Genomic DNA, 27,924 nt, shown 5'->3' with positions numbered 1-27,924 from the left:
AACATAAGTCCAGCAGCATATATAATCATTGAATCACAAAAAATGAGAATAATAATAATTACACTGCAAGTACGTGCTGTCAAAGTTCAGTGGGAAAAGTATGATATTCAAATCGCCCTGCTCCATTCAATGTTGCCTTATATGATACATGGCCACCAATTTTGGTTTAAATATATTTCAAGAAAATATTTTTAGTTGTCTGACTCCATCGAGATTTGTTTCAGTCGCCGCTGCTCTTTTCGTGCGCGCATTCTCTCCTTGAAGTCTTCCAACTCTTTCCTCTGCAAGTTAACATGACAAAAGAAATATTAGTTGAGTCGTGCAAGAACCTCTGTGGGTGTTCTAAACCCAAAGAGCATCAAAAATAATAATTTAAAAAATGGGAATAAACTTTCATTCTTAATTGCTGCTATAAAAGGGTGCACATTTCAAAATGATGGTTGTCCTGGCTACCATCCTAATACTAAAAACATTCACACATCACATTCTACCTTTATTTAATTTTTGAATTCAACAGATTGAGATCACTCCAACTTCAGTTTTCCCGCAATTCCACATTTCTCACTTTAAAACTCCCCATTCATGTCCGAGTGAATGGGATAGAGATGGGGCTCATGCCCTTGCTTTCAAAATCATTTAAAGGTGTTGGTAAATGACAAAACGTACAGTACATACATACAGTTTAAGATGTAACAGACACTTACATGAAGTTCCTCGTCTGCGGGGAAGATCTCCCTCTGAGTTCCATAAAATATTTCAGAGTAGAAAAGAGAAAGTGCAATTAGTTTTACAAAACGGGTAACTGCATTGTGTATTAACTTACTGTTCATACTATCGGGATACAAACCTTCCTCTTTACGATGTATTCCTCAAAATATTCTGCTTGATTCGATATCCAGAACATGGAAACGGGGAAGGACAAATACAACATCATCTGTTCCACGACAGCAACAATAAAGACAAGCATGTCAGTATACTTGCCAACGACTAGAACCGAAACACCTAAATCTTCGCCGTTTTAAGTCGTTACTCAGTTAAGTGTTTAACATCCCCCACGCACAAAAAATAGGTTGACTTACTTTGAACATTTCTATTTTTACGCCCATTTTGAAGTGAAATTTCACCACAAGACTGCTAAAGCGTTATCGGATTTCGAGCTGCAGCCAAAGGCCTTCACGCTGTTTACCACTGGAGTCAGGCGAGACTCGATACCAAAGTCAAGCTAGCCGCCGCAAGGGTTATTCATAGTATGTATTACGGTAAAACGCCTCCACGAGCTACGTTTAATATGTAGCAAATTTATTGTCATTGTTAAAAATGGGAACACTACCTGGAGGCCAACCGCACTCCCGAGACAGTGTGGAGTCAGGTAACCAGACAAGAGAAAGATTACAGCAACTTTAAATCCAACGCACTGGTGTCTGTCAAAATGACTTTTATTTTGAAGGTGGCCAGCGCAGCACGTTGATGACGTCTTACCGTAATGTACTTTATTTAAACTCGTTGAGCTTTAACTTCGTCTTTTTCCGGGATATTCTGAAGGACCAATCACGAGACATGTGATGCGGCTGCGTACAAGTTATGGGACCGTAAAAAATAAAACACGGTTTTAACCGTACATTTCTCCGTTCTTACATTATAATTCACGACTGATATTTTATGGTGTTTTGTATGTGTATTCAGAAATTTACTATTTATTTTTCTACCCCTAACAAAGCGTTTACCAATAAAACGTGTAGATACGTTTATGTCCACTAAAGGACGCTGCAAACCAGATGTTTGAGGTAAACCCTGTTTATTGTGAATGGTTCTTAAAAACAACACAAAAAAAACTGATATATTTTGTACAGGTATATGGAGGTTTTGTGTCAATATTGATCAGTATTGGCCAACAGGCTTTATTTTATCTAATGAGACATCAGAATGGCACAGGAATAATTAAATGATTACTGGTATTGGATTGCTGACATATATTCCCGTCATGTATGTACAATTTAAAAAACAGAAAAGGTAATGTTGTGATCAGATATAAACGAGATGATTACAGAAATTCTGCATTTTTTTCTGCATGGTGGCTGCCTGCTTCACTAATTTCAGATTAATCCATTTGTTTATTAAATTTACACATACAATGTTTCCCATGGAGAACATTTCCAATAAATGCCCGCAACCGATCAGTTTGCCAAAATATCTGTCCTTGATTTCGTTTCGCTTGCACGTCAAACGTGACCCCCGTTCAACTTGCAGTCGACTGGCACGCTCATTACGTCCCCGACGAAAAGACCTACGCGTGACGTCATCGACAAGGAGAGGTGTTCATGATCCTCGGAGAGAAAGAACCCGCGCGCCCTGGCAACCTGATAAAACCAGGTAATCGCCATTGTTTCCACCTCGAATTCTCTCGATCGTGTCGTGTCCGTCATCTGTGCCAGTGAGCATTGTGAAACACGGCGACGGCGGTGCAAAAAGCCTTAAACTGGGAGGGGGGACGTTGATAGCCGGCGCCCGTTGCGAGCGTTGACTTGCACGGCGGGCCTGCTCTGGCTGGCTAAGGCTAGCTTATTAGCCAAACGCTAGCTGGCACTTGTCTACAAAAAGACACAATAATCGCACTTGACTGATGTGTCCGTCTGATAACCCATACACTTATTAAACACCGTTAGCCCCCATTGGACCACCCGTAGCCCCCCAAACGCCGTTTCGAACACCGATCTCGGCGCCTCGGGCTACTTGGCTCGTCGACTGTCTTGTGTTTTGGGAGACGGCGACGCAGTCACGGGGATGATGGCGCACACTCGCACTGAGGCTGTTTGCTCTGAACAGAGCCAGTGAGGAAAATGACGACAATCGGGGGGGTCTCAATGTCATCTGTGCAACGGTCGGGATTGTGGATCGTCGCGCCTTTGTGCGCGGTTAGCAAGCCTGGTTTCACTTGGTGTTGTTCGGACGTCCGTTACGAAACTGCTTCTAATCCATAACCCCATGGGCTAATGTTTAGGGTCCAGGCTGCCCGACTATGCCAGCTACTCATCCGATACCCACAGATTGAATCCCTTCCAGTCATGACTTTTGCACTTTATGCGTTGGGCAAAACATAATGGACGACGCCAATCGCTTTTGAGGCTACTTGTGTTATGTGTGCGAGCAGGTCTCCGGTGCCCAGGCCCGTTACATGGCAGACTGTCGGTGCTCTATTCTTAGAAACAGCGATTCTGATTTACACGCACGTACAGGAGTTTGTCACGTTCGACCGTTGGTGTAATAGCACGACACGCAAAAATTGCAAATGTGATGGTACAGGCAAGTTCGTAAATATTAGGGCGCTTCACAATTCTCATCATTTTGGATGTAAACACCACACCACAATGGATTTGAAATGAACAAACGCACAAGATGTTCTTGAACTGAATACTCTTGGCTTTAATTTGAGGGTATTTACGGTGTAAGAATTATAACAGTTTATATATGGTTTATAACTGACTGCTCAACTGTGCCATGGCCAGGTTGGCATGTATTGCTGACAATGCAACCGATTCCCTTGCATTTGTCGTTTGTATGACTGCTGACAAAAACAGGATAAATTGTGAAATGTTTCAGTGTTTATTGGCTGATATTAAGCCAAATGCTTAAGTGCATATTCACATAGACCTGAACCACACTGCAAAAGTAAACCAGAGTTATTCAAGGCAAAGAATTCAACGCAACTGTATTATTTATTGTGCAGTAGCAATGTTAGCCAACTGACATAAATCTGACTGATCATGCATTTCACTTGTTGATGACTAAACTGAAAGGAAAATTCCCCCAAAAACAAGCAACAAATGAAGTAGACTTCTTGGCAGAGCATCGCGATGAATGAAAGTGTGACGCACTAATACAAACTGTTGTAATTCCTTCACGGACGACCGTTCACATGTTTCGGTGTAAATGCCCTTAAAGCTGAGATCTGTATTGAAAACACATCTGGTTTGTTTCATTTTAAATCCGTCATGGTGGTGTTTGTATCCAAAAAGAGGAGAATTGTGTCCATGTCTTATTATTTATGGCGCTGACTGTATGTAGAGGTTAAACCAATTAGTCGACATTTCTGCCCGGCGTTAACTTTTAAAGCTTGACTTGGACTCATCACTAAACCATGTGTTTTAGACATCTCGTCTTCCAAATTGGTCAATTGACGTGGGAGTTTGGACTGAAACGCCTGCTGCCATCACTGGACTATAATGTTCTGTTGTCACAGCAAAATGGACGGCCAGCTTAAAAGACTCTAAAATGTCCCTAGACGTGTATGTGAGTGTTACTCATTGCTTGTCCAAACAAGCCCTGTGATCAGCTGCCAACCAGTCCAGGTTGCACCCTGACTCATGCTCAAAGTCAGCTGAGATAGACTCCAGCTCACCCGTGACCCAATTGAGGACAAGCGCTTTTGAAAATGGACGGACGTTGGCACCTTGTTTACCCGCGACAAACAAATAACAATGAATCGTTGTAATTCAGGGGAACAGCATACGGTTTAAGGACGAATGAAAATGATTTTCATGATGCCAAACAAGGAATTGAATGCCTGGAAATGACAGGTTGCCATTAATTGACTTGATTGTTTAGTTTGGGCGGCCCGGTAGTCCAGTGGTTAGCACGTCGGCTTCACAGTGCAGAGGTACCGGGTTCGATTCCAGCTCCGGCCTCCCTGTGTGGAGTTTGCATGTTCTCCCCGGGCCTGCGTGGGTTTTCTCCATTCCAAAAACATGCATGGCAGGTTGATTGGACGCTCTAAATTGTCCCTAGGTGTGAGTGTGGGCGTGGATGGTTGTTCGTCTCTGTGTGCCCTGCGATTGGCTGGCAACTGATTCAGGGTGTCCCCCGCCTGCTGCCCGAAGACGGCTGGGATAGGCTCCAGCACCCCCCGCGACCCTAGTGAGGATCAAGCGGTTCGGAAAATGGATAGATGGATGTTTAGTTTGGTGAGATACCTGGAAAAGATTTTCCAAACAGCATTTATGAGCAGTTTTCAAAGGATGCCTTTGGTTTAAATTGTTTTGTGTGCTCAAGAATGCGCTTTTCTTAGCCTCATGCCCCCTCACCACCACCTCTCTGTTATGATGCCGTTTTCGGTTCTACTCTCCAGTTGCCATGGAAACATTTTTGGCCTAGTTATGAGTGACCTCTAGATGAAACAGACAGTTCGGTCTGGGAACAAATGAGCCGACCAACCAAATCCAGTCCAGGCTTTACGTGAGGGCGTATTGCGGAAAAACATGCGATATAGGTGTTAAATATTGTGATATTGATATTATTGCATTAGTTAAAATGTACCGAAAAAATGTGTTTTCTTCTTTAAAGGGGTAGTTAAGTCCAAAACAAAAATTAACAGTAATATGTTCGATGAAGCCCCAGTAGTCGAAACAAAAGTATTCAGATTAATCTTGCGTTTGTGGAATATGAATGACGCAACAAACTCCACCCGTTCCTGACCAGCTACCACAAGTCATACCTCCTCGTTTCACGTGTCTGGTATAGGCAAGACCAAATTTTCTCTTTTTTTAAAGCAAGAGTCCCCAATAGGTTTGACTTCCACAATACTCGTATGATTAATGGCAGACGCTCTCACGCTTCCTGGCTCATTCTCATCATCCAGCACTGTGTTTCATCTGCCGCTTAGCTACCCCCCCCCCCCCCCCCCCCCATTTGGTCCACATGAAACCCCTTCTCCTCTCGTAGCATTTCTTGAAAATGCAATTCAACCCCACCCTCCTTTCCTGTTACACGGCCGTCAGTTTCGGGCTTCCCCCGCATAGCAATAGGCTGGAGCTTTGTCACTGTGGCAGCTGCTGTATTGTCTCTGGCAGTCGTGCGTACGACATAGCACGTGCTCTGTCAAGTAAACACTCTCGGTGTCGAGCCTCTTGCTAGGACGAGCTAACGCCAATGTTTCGTTGGGAATGTCAGACATTGCGGATTGCGATCATTAACCTCTCTCAGTAGACAATGTGGCCGGAGTCTCTGCCTAGTGACGACGATTCCAAACGGGATATATTGAGTGGGTATCAGTTTCAGGAAAGTCACTGACGACGTTTACCTGCAGTCAGTAACGCTGTTCAGTTAATTCTGTTTTTCACGGCCCTCTGAATATGGATCGTCTGTCAGCATGGAAGGATCACTCGTTCTGTACTTTTTTGATCATTTATTGGAGCACAAGTAGTAGTAGTTGTAACAGAAGTACTATCAGAAGCAGGTCATAACCTAAAGCACACAAACGCAGTAAAAAAATGAATACATCTAGCTTTCTGCATCACAATGTAAATATGTATATAATTGACACTACTACCTTTATTTAACAATACGTTTAATAAATAATTTAATCAACCATGATTTCACTATGCGTCATTATCGTCATCATTATTTTAAACGTAAGAAACCATACAACACAAACATATCAAGTCGAATCGAACAAAAAGAACTACAAGTCCCAAAGGTCCAACCCGGAAGCGGAACGCCGGCATGATTAACCCCAGCTGCTCCGCAATTGACTTTGTTTAAACATCAAAGTGCAGCCGGACAAACATGACAACTATGCAAAACGAGCAAAAAATGAGCTAAATAAAGACACCACTGTTCTAGCAACACTTTAGCCCACGCTGTTTAAATTGCCCATTGCGAACGGTAACTGACTGTGATTGCATAGCGATGCGGCGAACATAAAGCACAACGGACACAATGCAAAGCAGACAAACAAAGCAACCGATCATGATCGAGTCTAAAAGGTAACTTTACATATCTGGTAAAGGAAAGCGGACACACACATTGCTTACCATTGTGCACTGCCGACGACGAAGCGAGTGTATTCACTAACGAAACGAAATGCAATGCTGCTTTTTATACGTCGCGCGAACGGTCACCTGTCAGTGTGAGCCCCGCCCCTCTTAAAGCGCCAGTTGAATCCAACAAACGCTTTTTAAAATGGTTTCACAACACAATGACTTGTCACTGAATAGGTTTTTGTTGCACTTTATGAATATCTGTCCGAATCGCGAACGCCATTTAATGACATTCAGCGCTGGTGTTGTTGTATACAAATAAGAATGACGTCAGCTTGATACCCGCAGATGTTCCACACCCAATGTTGTGTGTGTGTGTCAGTTGCACCACAAAACGAGAAGTCGCATTCTGTCAAAAGTATTCCGCCGGCGCCGGTTCGTCGCGTTGAGATTCACGTTAGCGCTCTCGGCCTGAGTACAAAATAATTGGCCGATTGTGGACCTTCAAACAGTGGCCGAAACAATTGGCCAAATGGCCGATGTTTGATGATTGTTTTGACCTTTTCTGTACTCTAACCATTGACAGCAGTGGTATACAAGTAACGCTAGTTTGATTAATTATTCAAAGTAGACTTTCACAATAACCTTCATGAAATGTGTCAACGGTTAGCTAAAAAAACAAAAAAAACTGCCCGACAAGAGGTAAAAATCCGCAGATAGTTGACACCCATTGAAATGCATGGGAGGAATATTTTATGCATGATATATTTTAATTAATCGGCCGATTCATCTGTAATCTGTATTTTTTTTTCTGCCCAAAATTGGCATCGGCCTCAAACATTCCAGATCAGTCGGGTCCGAATATTTTCCCAACGTCTGCATTTCTCGTCTCCACTCCAGTGTGGGTAAACTGCACAAACGCATCAATTTCTTCAATTGCTGCTCTCGTTCTCTCTTTTCACACGGAATTCGTTTCATTCCGTTGTCGTTTACGCCTCCCTCTCTGTTCTGATCCTAATTGCGGTTGTGTTTGAATACCTGACTTGTCACGTGCGTGCATCTGTCAAAAATAGGGGGCGGGGGCGGGTTGGCTTTGACTTTGATATTTCCATCCACGTTGCTTCATGTGGCTGAAGTGTGGGTATGTGTCTCCTTTAAGTGGTTTGGGGAGAAAAGAATCACCCCTAGAAGCGGGTTGGGGGGGCTTGATGAAGCAGACAGCAGCAAAGGCAGGAAGGGGTGGGGTGTTGAAGGTGTAGGAGTAGGGGAGAGAGAGAGAGAGAGGGGAGCGAGCGAGCAAGAACCTCAAGCTATTGATGGGGAGACAGGGGAGGGGTGGAATGAACAAGCATGTATGGCAGCCAGAGGAAGGGAGGGGTGTGTGTGTGCGTGTGTGGGCCGAGGCTCTGGTGAATGAGGAAGCAGCAGAGCCATTTTTTCCTGTTGAGAAACTGCACGCTGGTCTGCCTGCGTGCGAGAGAGGGAGAGAGAGAGAGCACGCGAGGGGGAATAAAAGTCCTCCTTCCCGGAGTCTCTCCGGGGTCCCCGCAAGGCCCGGCGCCTTGCGTGCCTCCACGCTCACTGCTGCTTTTTTCATTGAAGTTGGGGAGGCCCCCGAAGAGGACACAATGGAGCGGAGAGCCTTTGGCAACTGGGCCGTTGTACTACTGAGAGGGGGATGGGGTAGAGAGAAGACCGGTTCACATAGCTAGCACAGCCTGCCTGCCGGCCGCTGGCTTCCGTGGCCTCTCCTCCGCTCCCGAACCAGCTCTTCCCGTCTCCCAGCCTTTTTTTTTTTTTCCCGGAACAGACCCCCGCCTCTCCACCCAAAACTCCACTCGGACTACGCAATGGGTTTACTCATCATGTTTTGCGGGATTTTCGGATACGCACCAGAGCCCCGGGCTTAAATCTGGGTGTTCTGGATGACAGGAAAGGGGAAACAAAAAAAAAAAAACCCCAACTTTCCCAATTGTTTTTTTTCTTACCTTTCTTTCGGGATTGTGGCTTCTTTCCGTGCCGTCGGAGTCTTTGTAAATGGATTACAAGATGCATGCCAAGTCCAACGATTTGCTGGATTTCCAAAAACTGGATGCCCTCCTGGAAAAGATTGCACATTCGGTGTCTGTGAAAAGGTAATTTTTGTTTAGCGCAAAACTTTTTCCCCAAAGAAGTTATTTATTTTTAACCACACTACCTTTTTTTTTTTAAATATTATTTTTGGGGTGAACAAATGAAACTAATAATCATAATAATAATAAATCAGTTCTGCGCAATGCGTGTTGATATGCTGAGGACAAGGCAACATTCGGAACAGCCTGGAGTCATGGCTCTTGGGACTGTCATGTGGCGAGCCATTAATCGTGTGTATCGACATAGACGGCACTTTTCTTCCCCTCCTTCCCTAGTTGTTTGTTGCAGTCTCATGTTGAGGACAGTATTGTTGTCCACATTTCTTTTTTTTTTGCCAGAAGCCATGAACCAGCCTCCTGGTGAGAGAGAGGAGGGGGGGGGGGGGTATGGGGGAAGGGGGCCGACGGAGGAAGAAGGGGGTTGTGTGTGTGTGATTCATGGAACTTTGGCTTGTATATCGCGGCCAGCTGGAAGTTGAAGCGTGAAAGAGTCTTCGTTTTCTTTCGGTATCTTATTTGAGTCACGGTTAGCCTGTTTGAGTCATTTAATGCACTGACTCATGGGGACGCTTAGAATAGAACTCTTTATTTTGGATTATTGGACATCATCCAGTTGTGGTCTTCTAGCGCGCCGAAGCGTTTAGAGCTTTTTGGGGGGGGAAATAAAAGCTTCTTGATCTTTGATTGATCGTAGCTGTTTGTTGAGGAAACTTGTTTTTGTGGTACAAAGAGATGGCTGTCATTTGCAATACAAAAAATAGGAATAGGAGCAAATGTTACATTGCTAAAAAAAAAAAGAGGAAGGAATGATAGCGGCATTGGTGGTCTCAATCCTTCCAAATGCAAATGGTGGTCACACCGCGATTTTTTTTGCATCATTTCTTATGATTTGAAGTCGGTCGTCAAGCGAGACGGTCACAGACGCCGGCGCTGATTGCATCGCCGCAGCCGCTTGATCGACATTCCGGTGATTAATCACACATCTCCGCTAATCCAATCCTCATAATGACCCCACCTGTATTCCTCTCATTGACCTATTTAAGGAATGATTGAGAAGCCCCGCCCATTTGCCTCTTTTGCCCGGGGGGGGGATCATGCCAAAATTGCCGCTTTGGAGCCATAAAGAACCCGAGTTGATTTCAAGAGCACTTAAACAACAAGCAAAGATGTTACAAAGTGGCCCGAGATACTGTAATCTTCCCATGACGTGCATTGACATCACTCCTACAAGCTTGAGTTTGAATGTAAACAAACAACTGCAGTTATCCGGTTTATCCTCGGATAATTGCTGATGCGTGACATGTTGAAGCACTCGTAGGCCGTGATAAACACTTTGAACAGAACAGGGCGGAATTCAGCGTCGGCTCCTGTCATCTACCTCCGTTACGACTCCGATACAAACCCCAGAAGGCCCAAATAAATCCACGTCAACTTTGTTCCCACCACCCGTTCCGGACCAGTGATTTATACAGAACAGAAACACGGTGGGGGGTATAAAATTCCAGCTCTACTGGGCAATGTCATACTTCCTGATGTTTGGTTAGCACGACACCCGAGTCACATGCAAGCATTCAAAGGCCTGATGTGTCACCGAGATCAATAATCATTCTCTTTATCGGCGTACATCAATAAATCGGGTCGGCGAGGCTTCTGTGCTCATGCTTTGACGTCAATCGTCGCAAAGTGGAAAATGGCTTTTGTGAATCAGCTGGAACAAACGGGTGCGTCTCACTTGGGCGCGATTAATTATTTAACCATTTCTACTTTTCGCCCGAGCGCGATTCGGATACTTGGAAGAGGGAAACTGCTCTCCGACATCTTTACCTGAGCTTGACCCAACTCCCCCCCGCCCCCCCCACCACCCTCTCCCCTCCATGAATGATTCATCGAGACTTTCATGGGAGATGTCGGTGACATCTTGCTGTGATGTCCTTCCCTTTACAGTTGCCGCGAGCCCCAAACACAAGAGGACATTTCCTGGTGTGAAATGTCCACACCACCCCCATTCACCCCAGGAACTAAAGCCCCTTCCGCTCTTTTCAACATTCCACAGCAGTCTGCGGTGATGTATGTCCAGGTCAAAGGTCAACTGGTCTTCCAGAGTTTTTTAAGGGGGCAATGTAGGACATGCGAGCAGCAGGAAGCTGAGCTTTTCATTGCCCTCACTTGAAGCGCTTGCGCACACTTGATTCGTCTCACATGCCAACGCTGTTCTTGCTCCGACCCGTCGGCTCACCGAGACGAGTTTTTACTCGCGCATCATATTGGCGAAATGGTGCAATACCGTCACATGGAACCTGCGGTACGGCAAAACCAAAATGAATCCACGCCGGTTATTTTGAATGAAACCGGTGCGTCGGAATATTTTTCCCTCTGCTGGTGCTGGCTATTTGACATTTTTTTCAACCTTTTGCCCAAAATCAGCTGGAATAGACTCCGGCTGGCTCACCTGTGGATGTGGAAGTGATACGGAAACACGGATACATGGATCTTTAGGTTTTTTTTTTATCCTTTTGACTTCTGTAAGATGAACTTTGAACCCCGGATACTTTTACAACCGTGAGTGTGTGCATGTAAGTGATTGGATCAATAACCTCACGGGCGAGGGTTGGTCGTCAGCCTGGGCAGGATCGCTTACACACACGCGCACACACACACACACACGCACACAGCGTCAAAATGTATTGTAAAACTGAAAAACTCATTCACTCCCAAAGACGTTTTTAAACGTCTTTTCAGACTTGGCCCAGAAATGGCTGGTACTGAATGAGTTAAGGCGTATTAGCAGAGCATATCGAACTGATGAGTCTATGATGTCACTGCACTTTAACTGCATTAACCCTTTCGTGGACAGCGGTTATGACAGTGGACGGCTCACCGTGTTATCAGGTTACAGGGGGCATGAAAGGGTTATTAAAATAGTTACCAAAGATTCATCTTGGGCCACCAGTTAGGTCATTAAAAAATCCGCATCATTTGTTTTCGTATCAACGATGTAGACGCCACGTCTTTATCGCCTGCTTTTTTTTTTTTTCTTGGAACGACATTTTCCAATTCCAAATATGTCAGGCATGTTTGACTTCCAATTCGACACTTGGACGTGGCCGCGAGTGTGACGACTTGGCCAAGAACTATTTGTCCGTAGATCAACGTTTGGGGTTTCTTGACATAATGTAAGCAAAACGGCCTCAAGTGCGTTCATGTTGTCCAGAGGCGACTTTACTGCCTGGTGGAAGTTTGTCAGTTTGTCTTACTAATCACCGTTTACAGTCTATTTTGTTTAAATTATACGGGAAGGTAATTGCCAATAAAAAGCCAGCCAGCATTTCCTGTTTGGATTCCCTCCCTATCGGTGTGTTTTTTATGGCAAACTAACAGGCTGGAGAGCAAATTAAAACTCACGCTCTAGCTGTGGATCTGCCAACCGCTTTTTTTTCTTCTTTTTTTTCACACGAGTCATTCCAAACGCTAATAAATTAAATATACGGGGCGACGCCCACATTTATTTGTCAACGCGCTTTCAGTCATACAAACTATTTTCAAAGTTCATCCAAACTTGAAATAGAGATCGCTGCAATTTCAAACTAAAACGATCGTGAATACTCAAAAACGTTGGTGGGGGGGCAGGAACATTTTGTTTGAGTGACTCATTCCCACAATGGCGCACAGATGCAGTCTGCGCTCGGCTACGGGTATTCCCGCCACTGGTCGTTGCCGGCCTTTTTGGGCGCAGCTGCTGAGCGATCGGAGACTCTTTGATGAAGCACGCCGCCGCTGTATTTCCATAACTTGTGTTATCAGTTATGTTGGGCATAAGTAACACAAATATGCGCGTCACAGACTTGACGAGTGGAACCTGAGCTTCGTATTAAGTTGCGCCACACACCACCCATACTATCCGATCCCATTCATATAAATAGAAGCGTACCAGTGAAGGGTGCCAATGTGGAAAAACTGTCAGCCATTTTTGTTTTGAGCTGAGCTTGTCTGGATCTGTGCCGGCAACAGATGCCGGTAACCTTGCAGGAGGTGTAAATTGGTGCTCGCACATTTATTGCAGATGAATGCGCTCCGCAAGTTGGATTACACTTTCTTTTTCATTCTTTTTTTTTTTTTAACCCGCTTTGTGAAAGACTGTTGCGGCAAGCGAGGCCCGCCTGTTGCTGTTAATGAGCGGCTGAGTATCATCTGGCAATATTTATTCGGATGATAAGAGTTTGGCACACATGGCGACTGGTGTCGGGATAAATTGTCGTGGCTTCATTTTTTGTATTTTTATTTTCTTTTTTGCTTTGTCCTCGTGGAGGTTGTATCACAACCACTGTAACACGTTTTCCACCATCGTGAAGGGTCTGCTGTCCCAAAGGGAACATGAGACACATTTTCCAAGACGACAAGAGAACGCCCTGCGGGACGACCGGCGTTGTAATCTAAATACGATGAAGCGCATTGCTCACCTTGCCCTCTGCCCTCTGCCCTACAGCTGTTCTTTGCACACTCGCGCCACCTTTGTTCGCTCGTTCTCTGCTTACGTAAGGTTTCCCGCCCTTGATAGGTGGCTATCACTCGAATGTAGCCACTTTGCTCCTGTCCAATGAAACTACACTTACTTACTCCCTTTAGCTCCCCAATGACGATTGAATATATATCACTGACATTACATTTTACGTTCGAGCAGGCTCATTACGACCGAAACCAAGGTGACAACTACAAACACATTACCTCGTGTTATGTTTGACCCGCAGTGACCTTTGAATTGCATGTGAGCTCCGCATTACTCTACTTGCTGCCGTCAGCCTCTTTTCTCCCTGTTCAATGGGTTTTTCACCTCTGGGCATTTGCGGAAGTTTTGATTTACCTCAGGTATGTGGTTTGGTTAGTCTCTGATGTGCGTACGACGTGGTGCACGTGACCTTAGTTGGCTTTATGCTGATATGGGTTTGGCGTCACTTGAGCCATGAAATAAGAAACAAAAATCTAAGCCGAACAGGTCCGGCGAGCCACTTTTTATTTTATTTTTTTGTCTACAATCATGCATTACTAACTTTTTTTTTCTATCGAAAGACATATAATATATATCATTGTCTCTCAAGCGGACTTAGAATATGTTTGCCGAGATTGTCGATACGGCATTAAAAAAAATTGCGAAAGCCGCTTTTGGAGCCGAAAACCTGTTGAGACGTGCAGACGCCATTTCATGTTGCCGTCACGTGGTGACCTCAAGTTTAGTCAGATTCTCGACTGCGTGCGTTTGTTTGAAGGCCCCGAGGAGGCCAATTAGCGACGGTGATGTGTTGCACAAACTCCTTCCCTGTTCCCTTTCAAGTGACGACATCAAGAATGGGATTTCGGAACAGACAACACAGCCAAACGACGAAGCTTAAAGCCTTCGTCGTGACGACGTGTTCCGCGGTAACGTCGGTGGCTCTATTGTCGTACGTCACTGTTCACCGCTCTGGCGTTGCGCAATTGACTTTGCTTGATGATTTAACTTTTGACTTCTATTAAGCTTCCCCAAGGCTTGGTCCATAATGACTGCGTACATGCATTGTATTATGTGTCACAATTCTATAATCATGGTCTGGTATGCGACAGTTATTAAAAAAAAAAAAAAAACAGGGAGCGACTGTTGTGCTCGCTTTATCCAGTGACAAAGTTCTTATAAAGGCTCTTCTCTACTTGAGGCCGCTGGATTACATTTGTTGCAGACTGCGCTAAAGGTTAACATCAAACTGAAAATGCCGCTCGGTGTCAAACATGAACATCTGGTGTGTTTCCTCCACCCCCCAGAGAGTCCAGCGAGGAGTGCAATGGGATCAGCGGTGCTCTGTCAGTGGAGTCTGTGCCGGGGCCAAGATTGAACTGGTGCACTGCCAACAGCGCTCCCCCTGCCCTCGCTCCAGCCCCTGCAGCGGGGCCCGGGCCCATGCCCATGCCCATGCCCAACCCAGTCAGGATGGGGGACGGCCTGGACGCTGCGCAGATGTCGGGCGGCAGCAGTAGCAGCAGCAGCGGCGGCGGCAGCCAAGGGCAGCCCCAGACAGTTGGCAACCCCCCACCCCCGGAATACATCAACCTTGACAGGCCCAAGCGCCAGACCAACCAGCTGCAGTACCTGCTCAAGGTGGTGGTGAAGTCCCTGTGGAAACACCAGTTTGCCTGGCCCTTCCATTCACCGGTGGATTCAATCAAACTCAATCTTCCTGTAAGTCATGTCCTTTTCTCTTTTGCGCTCCTTCGGAAAAGCCCAAAAGATGACACAATACGCTGCCAAATCCCTGTCTAAATAGGAGAGTCGTACCGTAATTGGTGTCAAGGAAGTATGTCAAAGTGAGTGAGTGAAGTATTGCGAGACAACCTTGTGTTGTTATTGGAAGTTACTCAACTCAACTGTATTTATAGAGCACTTTAAAACAACCATCGCTGTATACAAAGTGCTGGCGGGCACCCGCAGCGGCTCCTCTTGTTGTCTGTTGTCTGTTTAAGAGGGAGGAAATTTCATCTGTGCTGTATGTTACGCATACAGCACATTTGACAATAAAGTTGTACTTGACACTTGATATGGAGCAAATATATATACAACAATAAAACAACAAGTTAACAACAATGACGGTAGAAAGCACCAAACAGCAAGACTAAGACCAAGTCTGAGTCGCGCCGTGTCAAATGCCGTAGAATACAAATGAACTATGAAAAGTCAGAGGATCTTCGCCCAATGGCTGTGTACATGTGCACATTTCCGGTGCCGTTTTTTTTTTTTTTTTGCAAACCTAAGCGTCTTTAAGCCGTTTTCGGGTTCATGTAAGGCCGGTGTCGCCACAACAATTAACGGCCTGTTCCCTGGCCAATAGCGGGGGGGATTATTCGACACTCGTTTGCCTTCCTCTAGATGGAAAATGTTTCAACTTTGACCGACTTAAGTCATCACTTCAGCCATGCTCGAAACACCTTTTGATGACTTTTCCGCAGCGATGATGTCATAAGGCACGCGTGTGTCATCTGCTTCTGCTCATCCTGGGTGACATAGTTGACAGAGGAACGTCCACTGTGAGGTTTCTCTCCTCGACTTCTGCACAATTTGATTGTACCGATCCGTTGTGCAGGACTACTACACAATAATTAAAAACCCCATGGACATGGGAACAATCAAGAAAAGGCTTGAAAACAGCTACTACTGGAATGCCCAAGAATGTATCCAAGACTTCAACAAGATGTTTACCAACTGCTACATGTACAATAAGGTACTGCAGTGGCGCTATTGACAATTAGGTGAAGAATCCAATACAAGTGGAGATGCTGACGCGACTTCAAATTTGTTCCATGATTGTCTGTCACCGCAGCCTTCGGATGACATAGTCTTAATGGCTAAGGCGCTAGAGAAGGCTTTCCTCCAAAAGGTCGCCGACATGCCTCAGGAAGAAATTGAGATTGCGGTCATGACAGGGAAGGGCCGGGGCCGAGGTCGCAGAGACGCCGGTAATGTTTCTTTCAAGTCCATCTCACGATCGCGTGTTGTCGTTTCGCTTTTGTTTTGGCGTGAACTCTTTTCTCTCTCCGTCGTCCAGGTCTCAGCTTGAAACCGGGGGCCATCATCGACCCTTCCTCCACAACCCCTCAAACGCGAGGTCTGTCAAGCCTCTCGACAGCACCTCAGACCAGAGGACCGGCACAGGGCCCTCCTTCACTACCTCCTCAGCCTTTAATGCAGGCCCTCCCGTCCCACGTTCCCCCGACGTTACCGGGCCACGCGGCGCAGCGAGGAGCGCCCTACTCTTTGGGCCAATTGGATTGCACTCTTCAAGTTCCCATGATGACCTCCGTGCCTCCCCCCGTTCAGACCTCCCTCCCGCCGGCATCCATCCAGAGCACCGCCCCCATGCTGCAAAACCCGATCACCATGACCAAAGTGAGTGGGCGATTCGACGTGGAGTGGAAATCATTAACTTCATTCAATGGCTTCATCTCGCCGACATCAAATGTCTTGCAACAGCGAGGTGGAAATGAACAAAATAAATAAGAGCAGAGGTTCGCCCACACCGCAGGGTCTGGACAAATTTCGAACATATTTGAACTCATAACGCATCTAAGATTATTAGATGGTAAAATACTAAACATGGAGCAGATTATGAACACTTAATGATCAACTATCATATAATGAAAGATCAGATAAAGGTGAGAGAAAAAAAAGGGACATGACTACGCCGTTTGAAACTCATTCAGTACCAGCCAATTCTAGACCAAGTCTGAAAAAACGTTTAAAAACGTCTTTGGGAGTGAATGAGTTGTTAACAGAGACGGACGGCAACACTGCCTCCTAGCAGGAGGACGAAAACGTGTGTGGATATCTCAAATTGTGATCAGACTGCTTAGATGTTCATTATTTTATGCACATATTGACTTTTTACTGCTTTGCAGTCAATTGTGTTTTCATTATGCTACAGTAAAATAAAAAAATGACATGTGGCCGGTAAGGTGACAGGTGTTCGAGTCGGGGGAAACACTGTATGGTTGTCGTTTATTCTCTGTCCTCCTTTTATTGTTGTTTTCCCCAGCAAAGAAAGAGCCAGAAAAGAAAAGCGGACACTACAACACCCACAGCCAACGACCAGCTCAGCGAGTCCTCCCCAGCCGAATCCAAGTCGGGGAAGACGCTGCCCCGGCGGGAGAGCAGCCGCCCCGCCAAAATGGTCAAGAAAGAAGCGCCGGACTCGCAGCATCAAGTGGTGATGGGAACGGGCATGAGCGGGCCCAGTAGTAGCCACAGCCCCGTCCCGCAAGACCAACTGGGCTACTGTTTGAGTCTGGTCAGAGAAATGCTGTCCAAAAAACACGCGATGTATGCCTGGCCCTTCTACAAACCCGTCGATGTGGCTGCGCTCGGGCTGCACGATTATCACGACATCATCAAACATCCCATGGACCTAAGCACCATTAAGGTGTGCATAGCGCTGCAATGCGACAATCAAAGTCATTCATTTCCTTGATTTTTGTTGTTGTTGTTGTCGTTTTTGTCATGCATAGGCCAAGCTGGAGAACAGACAATACCGGGATCCCCAGGAATTTGCTGCCGATGTCCGGTTAATGTTTTCCAACTGCTATAAATATAATCCGCCTGACCACGAGGTGGTGGCGATGGCACGCAAGTTGCAGGTAAACTTTTTTTGTGAAAGGTGTGTCCGTGTTATTAAAACTCATTCACTCCCAAAGTGACTCCCAAACTTTTTAAGACCCTTTCAGACCCACAGTCAATATAAAACGAGGAGCTGGGATTAAATGCGTGGCGTCGGAAAAGACATCTAAATACGTCTTTGGGAGTGAATGAGTTAAATATTTCTTGGAACCAGTTTCAATTGAATTATTTCTTCGGCGGCTATTTGGGATGGTTCTAAACGCTACTTTGTTTTACATTCTTTGCACGTGGCTCTTTCTCATGGTAGTTGGTGCCCCATGGTGCAGTGTAGCTCAATTTTTATATGAATGCTATTTTATTTTTTTTAAATTACCCGTTACAACTTTTGACTGCGACTGGTTTAACAGCACAGTTTTTTGAGTAACGGCTTAAATCCCCTGCGATTGATTTCAAAAAACATTTTTAAGCACTCCTGTGAGAAGTCGACTGTTTTATACCCGTTTGTTTTCTCAACGTTTTATAGGATGTGTTTGAGATGCGCTTTGCCAAGATGCCAGACGAACCAGAGTCCAAGCCCCTCGCCTCCGTCCCAGCTCCCCCGCTCCACCACCCTGCCCCGGTGAAACCCCAGCCTCCGATGGGCCGCGTCGCCTCCTCTTCCGACAGTTCCAGCGACTCCTCCTCCGAGTCCGAGTCTTCAACCGACGACTCGGAGGAGGAGCGAGCTCAGCGGCTGGCCGAGCTCCAGGAACAGGTCGGTGTGAAATGAGTCAACTTTGGCTTTTCTGTGAACATTCTATCGTCGTCCGTTGGCGGTAAGAAGGTGGTTCCTTTTCTCGCTGCAGCTGAAGGCTGTCCACGAGCAGCTGGCTGCCCTTTCCCAGCCTCAAGCCTGCAAACCAAAGAGAAAAGAGAAGGAAAAGAAGGAGAAGAAGAAAGACAAACACAAGAAGAAAGTTGGCATCCCCAGCCTGGTTGACGAGATCCAGGATGCCGCACCTGTTTCCCAGCTGTCGAAAAGGACCAAGAACAGTACAAATAACAACAAAGAGCTACCCAAGAAGAAATCCAGGTGGGGTCTTTTCTTCAGAGTTCTCACTTCTTTAGGGCCGTTCTCTTCGTCGGCTGACGTCTCTTTGTTGTATGTTTAGCAAAAAAGAGGCCACGAAAAACAACCAGCCCCCCAACCTCCCGCCCGTTCTCTGCCTGGAAGAAGACCTGGCGGGTTCTTCGGCTTTGTCGGAAAAGTGCAAGCCCATGACGTACGAGGAGAAGAGACAACTAAGCCTGGACATCAATAAGCTTCCCGGTGACAAACTGGGCCGCGTGGTCCACATCATCCAGTCGCGAGAGCCCTCGCTCAAGAACTCCAACCCCGACGAGATTGAGATTGACTTTGAAACGCTCAAGCCTTCCACTCTGCGAGAGCTGGAGCGCTACGTGTCCACGTGCCTTCGCAAGAAAAAGAAGGGTGGAGGTCCGCTTTTGTTTTTTGTTTTTTCGCATTGCATCACAGGGCGGCGTTTTGATGTGGAGATTGACACCCGATTGTTTTGCAGCTGAGAAGTCTCTGGAGGCCATGGCTTCCACCAAAAAGACCGGATCTTCTTCCGACAGCAGCGGCTCCAGTTCCGAGAGTGAAACCGAGGCTCCGGGTTCGTCTCCCTCTAAGGTTGGCCAAATTCCTTTTGGTCAACCAAACTTGAACAGAATGTCCTCATTCGTTTTTCAGGGATGGTCAAACCGCAAAAGAAGAAGGCTCAATCTGTGAAGGAGGGGAAGAAGACGCATTCACATCTACAGACCGTCCCCACTCAGCCTGCGCTTCATCTGCAAGCGGCGGCGTTTCAGCCTCAGATGAAGCAGCATCAGGCCCCTCCCGTGGAGTATACGCCTCCTCCCGTAACTGCCCTGGAGTCTTCCCAGATGCTGGAGAACAGCTTTGAGTCCTTGCCGTCATTCAGCCAGCCCCTCATGCATCTTTCCCACCATACGGGAAACGCCTCGTCCCCCGCGCCGCCTCAGCTCAGCGCTAACACCGCCGGGCCGGTGTCCCCCGAGACGCACCCCTTCCTCACCCAACATCCAATCCTCCCCTCTCCAGGTAGGCTTTTGTTTAACTCATTCAGTACCAGCCAATTCTACACCAAGTCTGAAAAGACGTTTAAAAACGTCTTTGGGAGTGAATGAGTTAAAAATAAATATATATCAAACTATATTATATGATGGGGATGGGCGAGTACTGATACCAGGTATCGGTATCGACGCGATGCTGTCCCTATTTGAATATTTCGAATCGTTTCAAAGACTGTCGATACTAGTTACGGATACCAGTCACTACCCCCGACCCCCCTTCTTGAATGGCTAAAATGTAACAAATAGTAGACTAATATTTCTTGTAACTGCACGGGGTTTGACATTATACAGCTCATAAGACCACATGAGACAAAGGGCACCTTCAGAAATTCTTTGGGGAAAACCTCCCTGCATATTGACAGTCTCTTTTGTTTCTTGTCGTGTAGCCTTGCACAGTTCCATGCCTCAGCAGCCATCTCGACCGAGTCACAAGGCGGCGCCTCTTCATCCCAAACTTTCCCAGCACCAGCCCGCGCCTCCTCAGCAGCAGCCAGCGTTGCAGCAGCAGCAGCAGCCAACTTTGCAGCAGCAGCAGCAGCCCACATTGCAGCAACATCCGCCTCTCCTGCCCCAGTCAGCACCTCCGCCGCATCAGCTGCCCCCGCAGATCCTTCATCCCCCTCAGCCCATGCACCAGAGGCCCCTCTCCCCGCCGACACTCACGCCTCAGGGCTTGCTGTCTTCCCAGCCTCCCCAGATTCTGCTGGAGGACGACGAAGAGTCCTCCTCCACGCCCCTTAACCAAGTGCAACTGTACCTGCAACAGTTCCAACAAGGCCGTCAGCCCCAGCAGTCCATGCAGTCGCTGCAGGCGCAATCTCGTCAGCAGCAGCAAGCGGGACAGTCATCTCTGCTGCAGTCTGTCCAGAGCCAACCTCAACTCTCCTCCCAAGCCACGCTGCCCACGGCCCAGCTTCCGCTTCAGGCGCAGGCTCCGGTAGCCCCGCCACATCAAGCCCCGTCCCAACAGATGTCCCTCCACCAGAGCCGCCACCTGCCGCACAGTCAGCCGCAGGCTCAGCAGCAAGCTCAGCAGCAGCTGAGTTACCAGCAGGTTGCCACGCTCATCGGTCAGTCTCAGGGGCCTTCACACAAGGTGGCCATGCCCAGCAACAAAGCACAGCAGATCATCCAGCCCCCGGAGCAGTTGTCCCCGCGGCCGCCGCCCAAGCCTGACCTTTTCATCGCAGGTGAGTGCGGAGGCGGCAAGCAAGCCAATGTCAACACACCGTTTTGAGGTGTTTACCTTTTTTTTTTTTTTTGTGGACAGGTCACATGAGGGATAACCCATCCCCTCTCATGATGCATTCCCCGCAACTTCCTCAGTACCCTCCCGTGTCTCACCAGTCTCCGCCTCACAATATGCAGCCCAAAAAGGTGAGCATGGATTGTGACGATGACAAATTCTGTCATGTAGAATGGAATTGAATATACCTAGGTGAAAGGTGAAAAGATAGGGCTGAACATTTTTAAGAATTTTTTTTTGTACCCTCAATAGGGTCCACCACCAGTGAATTTTTTTTTTTAAATGGACAATAAATGAATCTATTACAATACAAAATATCAGATTGAGTGTACACAATATTTCGTTTTTATAGTTTAGGCTGACGCAAAAAAAAAAGACTTTTTGTTTTTATCTACTTTAGAGTTGTTTGGTGGACGACTTTTAAGTTTACTTGAGTCCTCTTCAAAAATAAAAGTCCTCTTACTTGAGCACCGTTTTTCCGCGACGACTACTCTGCCCCGCTTGTTTAACCTTTTCATGCACCCTGTCAACCTGATAACATGGCGAGCTGTCCACTGTAGTGACCGCTGTCCCCGAAAAGGGTGAAACTTCGGGTCAAATGGTGACAATGGCTGTTGTGCTTGTCATGCAGCAAAGGGTCCCCGGCAATCAAGGAGTGCTCAAAGAGGACAAACTTCCCCCCTCACCGGTGATGAGAGGAGAGCCTTTCAACCCCGCCATCAGGCCCGAGCATCACAAGCATCCCGACAGCAAGCCCACTCAGCAAGGCCTCGGCCAACAGAGTAAGACTTGTAAACCCCGCCCCCTCTCCCACACCCCCTCCTTTCCTTCAAAACGACGGCCATTTATTGAGTGAGGGCCTGCTCATGTTGCTCAGATGTGAAGTCCATGGACAGCTCTCGGCCCGTCATCCGCTCCTCTGAGCCGAGCGGACCGCCGCCGCCGCCCCCCGCGCCAGACAAGGAGAAGTTCAAGCAAGAGTCCAAGGCACCCACTGCGCCCAAAAAGGTACCAAACCCATCGCTTACCGTCACCTATTTTTAATTTCCGCCCACCCTTGAAAACAAACTACCTTTTCAATCCAACCCTGCAAACCTTCTGAAATGGTCGAAACAAAATCTTTGCCTTCTTCCGTCAGGATGTGAAACTGAAGAACATGGGCTCGTGGGCCAGCCTGGCCCAGAAGTCCACGTCGACGCCAATGTCCGCCGTCAAGTCCTCGAGCGACAGCTTCGAGCAGTTTCGCCGGGCGGCCCGCGAGAAGGAGGAGCGGGAGAAGGCCTTGAAGGCGCAAGCGGAGCAGGCGGAAAAAGACCGCATGCGCAGAGAGCAGGATAAACTGCGGCAAGTACCCATAGGACAAGCGCATGAAGTCTTTGGAAAGCGTTTAGGATCGCTCTGACCATTTTCTGTTAGGAAGGAACAGTCTCCTTTAGAGACATTAAACAATCGGGTATAGCTTTTATCCGAAGAGGGGTTAAAAAAAAAACCCAAAGACGACTCCAAAAAAAGACCTCATGGTCATTCTGGCTTCACTTGAGAGACAAAGATATGAGCACCCTCTTGTGGCCAATTGAACTATCAACCACGTATTCTGGGGATTCAAGGTTGTTTTTGCCTAACTTTGAGCTTTCAAATTAGTACATTTTTAATGGATGAGCCTGTAATACAAATGTAATTATTTTCAATTTATATTTTTAATATTCATAAAAATATGGAAAATGGACTGTTGAATTTTTTTTTTTAAGGTAACCATTTGAAACAGATGCGGACTGTACTGCCTTTGTAGGCTATGCGTTTAACCCTTTCATGCACCAATAATGATAACCTGATAGTGACCGCTGTCCCTGAAAGGGTTAAAAGACGATTATCCAAAATATTTTTTTTAAAGACACGATGACAGTGATAAGTCAAAATGCACTATATTCAGTCTTTTTTATTTATTTTTAAATTTTAAAATATAGTTTACTCCTTGGACATACTTTAAACGCATATAAACCTGTCAACCCCAGGGATGGGAGAGTACCGATGCCAGGTATCAGTATCGGGACTATTTTATAAATTTTTTTAAGTATTGGGTACTCGTGAAGCATGCCGTAACCAGTCACGGATACTCGAGGCATATTAAAAATAATAATAATAATAAAAAAAATCTAACATTGAATAAATCTTGCTTGCTATTAGCGCCACACTGCGGGCGTTTGACACATTAGTAAATCATCATGTGCCACAAACGGACAGAAAGGTCTTTGTTCAAAATGATCTTGACATTGAATTTAAATTTTATGTATCATAAGTACTACATTTGTCTAAGACTGAATTGTGACGGGGGAAATGTTGCAGAGGTCGGGATGACGACGACGTGCTGGAGACAAGCAGGAGGGTGCACGAGGAACCGCGCCGGCGTCTGGAGCAGCAGCAGCAGCACATGCAAGTGCCCCCACAGCAGCCCGAGCCTCAGCCAGCTGTGATCCAAACGCCCCCGCAGCAGCCCCAGCAGCAGCAGCAGCAGCAGCCGCCGCCCCCGCAGCCCCCCACGCCGCCTCAGCCCGCCGCCGTACACAGCCCGCTCGACCAGCAGAGGGAGTTGGCGCGCCGCAGAGAGCAAGAGAGGAGGCGGCGAGAAGTGGTAAGGAAACATTGTCTTGGCGTTTTTTTTCTTCATTTTGGGGAACTTATCCCCCCCCCCCCCCAAAAAAAATCTTCTGTGTTTAGCATTTACATGCAAGACGTCTTTTCTACATTTACAACTTTATTCTTATGACATTACAACTCTTTTTCTCATAACTTACTTATCGCCCGAAATGTTACAACCATTTTCTCATGATATTACAACTTATGGTTTTTATGTCAGTTTTCTCAAAATGTCAGAAATAAACTTTTGACTTCTACTTTTTCTTATATTACGACTTTATGATTGAAACTTTTTTTTTCTTGTCATAAAGTTACTTTATTATTCTAAGTTAGCAACTTTTTTTAAATTGTCAGACTTGAATCTTGTTATGTGACTAAATTGGTCTCGTAGTTTTAGGACAAGTCTCTTAGCGCAACTAGATTTTTTTCTCTCTCTCTTTATTCTCATAACATTTCCTTGCAGTGTTAAAATAATTTCACGATTATGACATCCAGATTTTTAGCCACAGAATCAATTATTTTTTTTCTTTTTGTCTCTTCAGATGGCAGCAACGATTGATATGAATTTCCAAAGTGACTTAATGGCGATCTTTGAGGAGAACATCTTCTGAGGAGGCAACAAAGACAAATAGTGGAAGAAACTAGCTGCAAAAAAAAAATAAAAAATAAAAAAAAGCTCCCCTCCCCAACACAAAAAGAGTGAAAAAGCGACTTTTTAAGAGGGACGACAAAGCGAAGGCCACATTATCGTCACCAACCGGACGCCACGCCGGCACTCTTTGCCTTTTCGTCTCCGCCTTCTAGCAGGATGTGGAGGGCGGCGTCACACCAACAATAATTTGAACTCAAAAGCTCTGATTATTTACTGACACAAGACTGGAGCGCGCTTGTTTCTGGAAGTGAAGAGAACAAGACTTGCTCTTTTTTTTTTTTAAATTGTTTGTTATATGTGAATGCAAGACATGGTCTTTGGGGGGTGGAGGGGGAGGGGGGATTCCACACTGTAAATCATTATTATTTCTCAATAGAGAAGGTACACTTTGCCTTACACATCTCTCTTTTAGACCATGAGGTTCAGTGGCCTGCACACACACACACACACACGCGCGCGCGCTTTGAAAAATGACATTTAATACAAACTACGTCATGTAGGAGCAGTCATCCTCTTAGTATCTACTGTAAAGAAGTATTTTCTTATCCCACAATAACTCTTTTATTTAGGAGCTTTTATTTCGACCTTTCTTTACCGACACACTCCACACAAACGTGCATACACAAACACACATATATCTCTATGCCAAACAACCTTTTAATGCTCTGTCCTCACCTTGTCATAAGGTAGCTACTAAAAATAAAAAACATATATATATGCATTATCACGGCTCCAGCAAGTATTTAAATATCAGACGATTGAAGTCGTATTTTGAAATCCCTGGCAGGACGCAGAGGTTAATGTTGCGGAGCTTCAGTGATTAAATGGTGGTGTTATTATTATTACTATTATGATGATTTCACTACAGAGCAAAAAACTCGCACCGCTATCCTTGTACTCCATATCGGCAGTCCCACTATTGGATTCAGTCTGACACATCCTCCATTTTACAAGGTTAAAAAAAAAAAAGAAGACTAATAGGAGTTCATATTTAGTTCTTGTTAGTGGATGTGACTTCTTTGAGACGATGTCTCTCCTGGTGTTTGTTTTTCTCCAGTGCCTGTATTATTATTATTATTATTATTATTATTGTATTGCAATTCTCCTTTTGGCTAATGTTACACTCAGTGGGGGTGGAGCTAGAGTGTAATATTCTGAACGGAAGGGGTCAACGGGAATGTCATTATTTTTGTTTGTTTATGAATGAGTTTGTGTATAAAAGGAAGACAAAAACAGAATAAAACAATGTTTTATATTTGACCCAACATTGGGGATTTTAAATGTGGTTTTAGCTGGACTTCAAAACAAGCGCTCTCGTTTTAGTCTCAGCCACGACACATTTGGCTTAGGATCCTGCTTGTGTGTGTTTATGTACATTCGAATGGCTGCGCGATTGTGTTGATTTTTTTCTATTGAAGAGAATAAAAAGTAAAAGAGTACTTCGGGAGAACTTTTTTTTTTTTTTGCTTAAGTCACCTTTTTTTATTTCCCATGAAGTCCACCGTGGAAGAATATATCACATCTGGCTTTGAAAGGACAAACAACTGAACTCCTTGGCTTTTCTTATTCGCTCGCTCTCCTTTTCACACAATAACTGTCGTGCCATGTGTTCTATGGAGAATGTGCTGACTCAGCCCAAGAGTTTGCTTTATTCAGGTATTTTATTTTGTTACATACGTTCAGCTTTTTTTTTTTTGGAGGGGTGGGTTCTTCACAAACAATGTCCTCAATTTATTGTTTTGCTATTATGTGAGTGGTCTATCGAGATCTCTTGAGTCAGTCTCTTCTGATCATTGAGTAAACTCATCTCTTTTATAGAATACAATAAAAAAAAAAAATCCATCTTGTATTTGTCCTTGATGAACCAGTACAGCTTATACTTCAATACAGGAAAATAAAACGGCAATTGAGTTATTCTTCACTTAAATTGTAGTTTACACAAAAGTTAAAATTGTACCTAAAGGCAGATGTTCCAGATGAATTGCAACAGATTAGATGCAGGTACTTTCTTTGACAGTAATTCTTTCCTTTAACACTAGAGGAAGCCAAAGTACAACTGGTGGTGTCACACGTTTCATCTTCGTATAATTTGTGTTGGGAATAAACATGTCATTTAAGTGCATAATATAAAACCATTGTCTTTGTTTTGCATTCAAGACAGATTGTTATTTATTCCGCCACATTTTCTATTAAGTATTTCAATCCACAATAAATTTTGCAGCTAATTATTACTCGAGTACTCGCAGGTGTTCCGATTGCACACCATGGAAAAAAGGTTTTCCATTAATTTATTTTTCACACTGTAAGATGGTAATTTATCACATTTAATCAACGCATATCATAAAAGGACAGAATACTATCGATAACATAAACGAGCTTTATTATCCAAAGGTATTGTTCCGTACATAAGCTTCTCGTTCAAATAACACATTTGTAGTCTTCAATATTATTACGTATTCCGTGTCCGCACACAACAAGAAAACGAGGTAAAAGTTATTTTAACGTAGTTTTGGCGGTTATGAGCATCGAAATACCACATTTATGATCATAAATTAGCTTACTGTTGTTGTGTCGGGACGACCATCTGGAACGTTGAGTTCGTTTGAGGCGTTCAGGTGCCCTTTTAAAACTGTGAATATTCAAGCGTTAGAAGACGTTGAATGCAACACAGATGGAAAACTACTGTGCTAATGTTCCTTGGAGAAGAGCATTTTAACATGAAGTTAATTTCCACTTAAATGTTATGCTATCGCAGAAATACGGGATAGAGCTTTACCTTGTCAGCTGTTGAAAATACAAGTACAGTATCAAGAATACAGAGTACTCTCGCCACCCGGATGTTTACCGGAAGTGACGTTACAGTAGTAAATTACCTCTATTTATAGAGCACGTCAAAACAAGAAAAATTTCAATCTTTGGTCTATGACCTTTTAGGGGTAGCTTCATCAGCAGGTGGATTTTTTTTCCTCTGTAAAGACATAGCTATAAATTACAATGCATGGAAAAAAAACCCGCAATGTGCAAGATTTTATAGGTCAAGCTAAAAAAAAAAAAAAATACCCAAAAATGCAGTAGAAAAAAAAAGTATCGACATTTTTAAATCAGCGTCAAAAATATATTTATGGCCGCATAAAGGATCTGTCAATTTGCTGTTGACCAGTTTCATTTTTGAAGGTGTTTGACTTTTTTTTTTCTTCATCCATAAAGCAGAAGACGTTTCGTGTCATAAGACTGACATGATT

At 45.2% G+C, this 27,924-nt stretch overlaps 2 protein-coding genes across 4 annotated transcripts; one reads left to right on the top strand and one right to left on the bottom strand.

Annotated features, from left to right (window-relative positions):
- Positions 1 to 4: 4 nt before the first annotated feature.
- pet100 (PET100 cytochrome c oxidase chaperone) lies at positions 5 to 2,396 on the bottom strand. Of its 2 annotated transcripts, none has more exons than XM_086133257.1 (4): positions 2,289 to 2,396; positions 848 to 934; positions 705 to 737; positions 5 to 281 (listed from the first exon to the last, which is right to left on the bottom strand). In XM_086133257.1, exons 1-4 carry the CDS (start codon positions 2,379 to 2,381, stop codon positions 192 to 194), a joined length of 303 nt encoding a protein of 100 aa, XP_085989383.1. In that variant the 5' UTR covers positions 2,382 to 2,396; the 3' UTR covers positions 5 to 191. The 2 variants fall into 2 exon arrangements, with proteins under 2 accessions (XP_085989383.1, XP_085989381.1); XM_086133255.1 differs by lacking the exon at positions 2,289 to 2,396 and adding an exon at positions 1,080 to 1,246.
- brd4 (bromodomain containing 4) lies at positions 2,290 to 26,524 on the top strand. 2 transcript variants are annotated; one of them, XM_086133250.1, is made up of 19 exons: positions 2,290 to 2,370; positions 14,675 to 15,089; positions 15,988 to 16,125; positions 16,225 to 16,360; positions 16,450 to 16,790; positions 17,437 to 17,820; positions 17,906 to 18,034; positions 18,538 to 18,768; positions 18,860 to 19,086; positions 19,166 to 19,491; positions 19,574 to 19,669; positions 19,747 to 20,118; positions 20,537 to 21,340; positions 21,421 to 21,527; positions 22,028 to 22,178; positions 22,274 to 22,404; positions 22,535 to 22,740; positions 23,740 to 24,025; positions 24,573 to 26,524. In XM_086133250.1, the coding sequence occupies exons 2-19, from the start codon at positions 14,811 to 14,813 to the stop codon at positions 24,639 to 24,641; spliced, it is 4,413 nt and encodes a 1,470-aa protein (XP_085989376.1). In that variant the 5' UTR covers positions 2,290 to 2,370; positions 14,675 to 14,810; the 3' UTR covers positions 24,642 to 26,524. The 2 variants fall into 2 exon arrangements, with proteins under 2 accessions (XP_085989376.1, XP_085989375.1); XM_086133249.1 differs by lacking the exon at positions 2,290 to 2,370 and adding an exon at positions 8,102 to 8,887.
- The last annotated feature ends 1,400 nt before the right edge of the window (positions 26,525 to 27,924 follow it).

Source organism: Hippocampus guttulatus, chromosome 16 (genome assembly GCF_054856545.1).
Source record: "Hippocampus guttulatus isolate MCC_2025c chromosome 16, RoL_Hgut_1.0, whole genome shotgun sequence".
NCBI classification, from domain to species: Eukaryota; Metazoa; Chordata; class Actinopteri; order Syngnathiformes; family Syngnathidae; genus Hippocampus; species Hippocampus guttulatus.
This window is presented reverse-complemented; position numbering and strand designations above follow the sequence as displayed.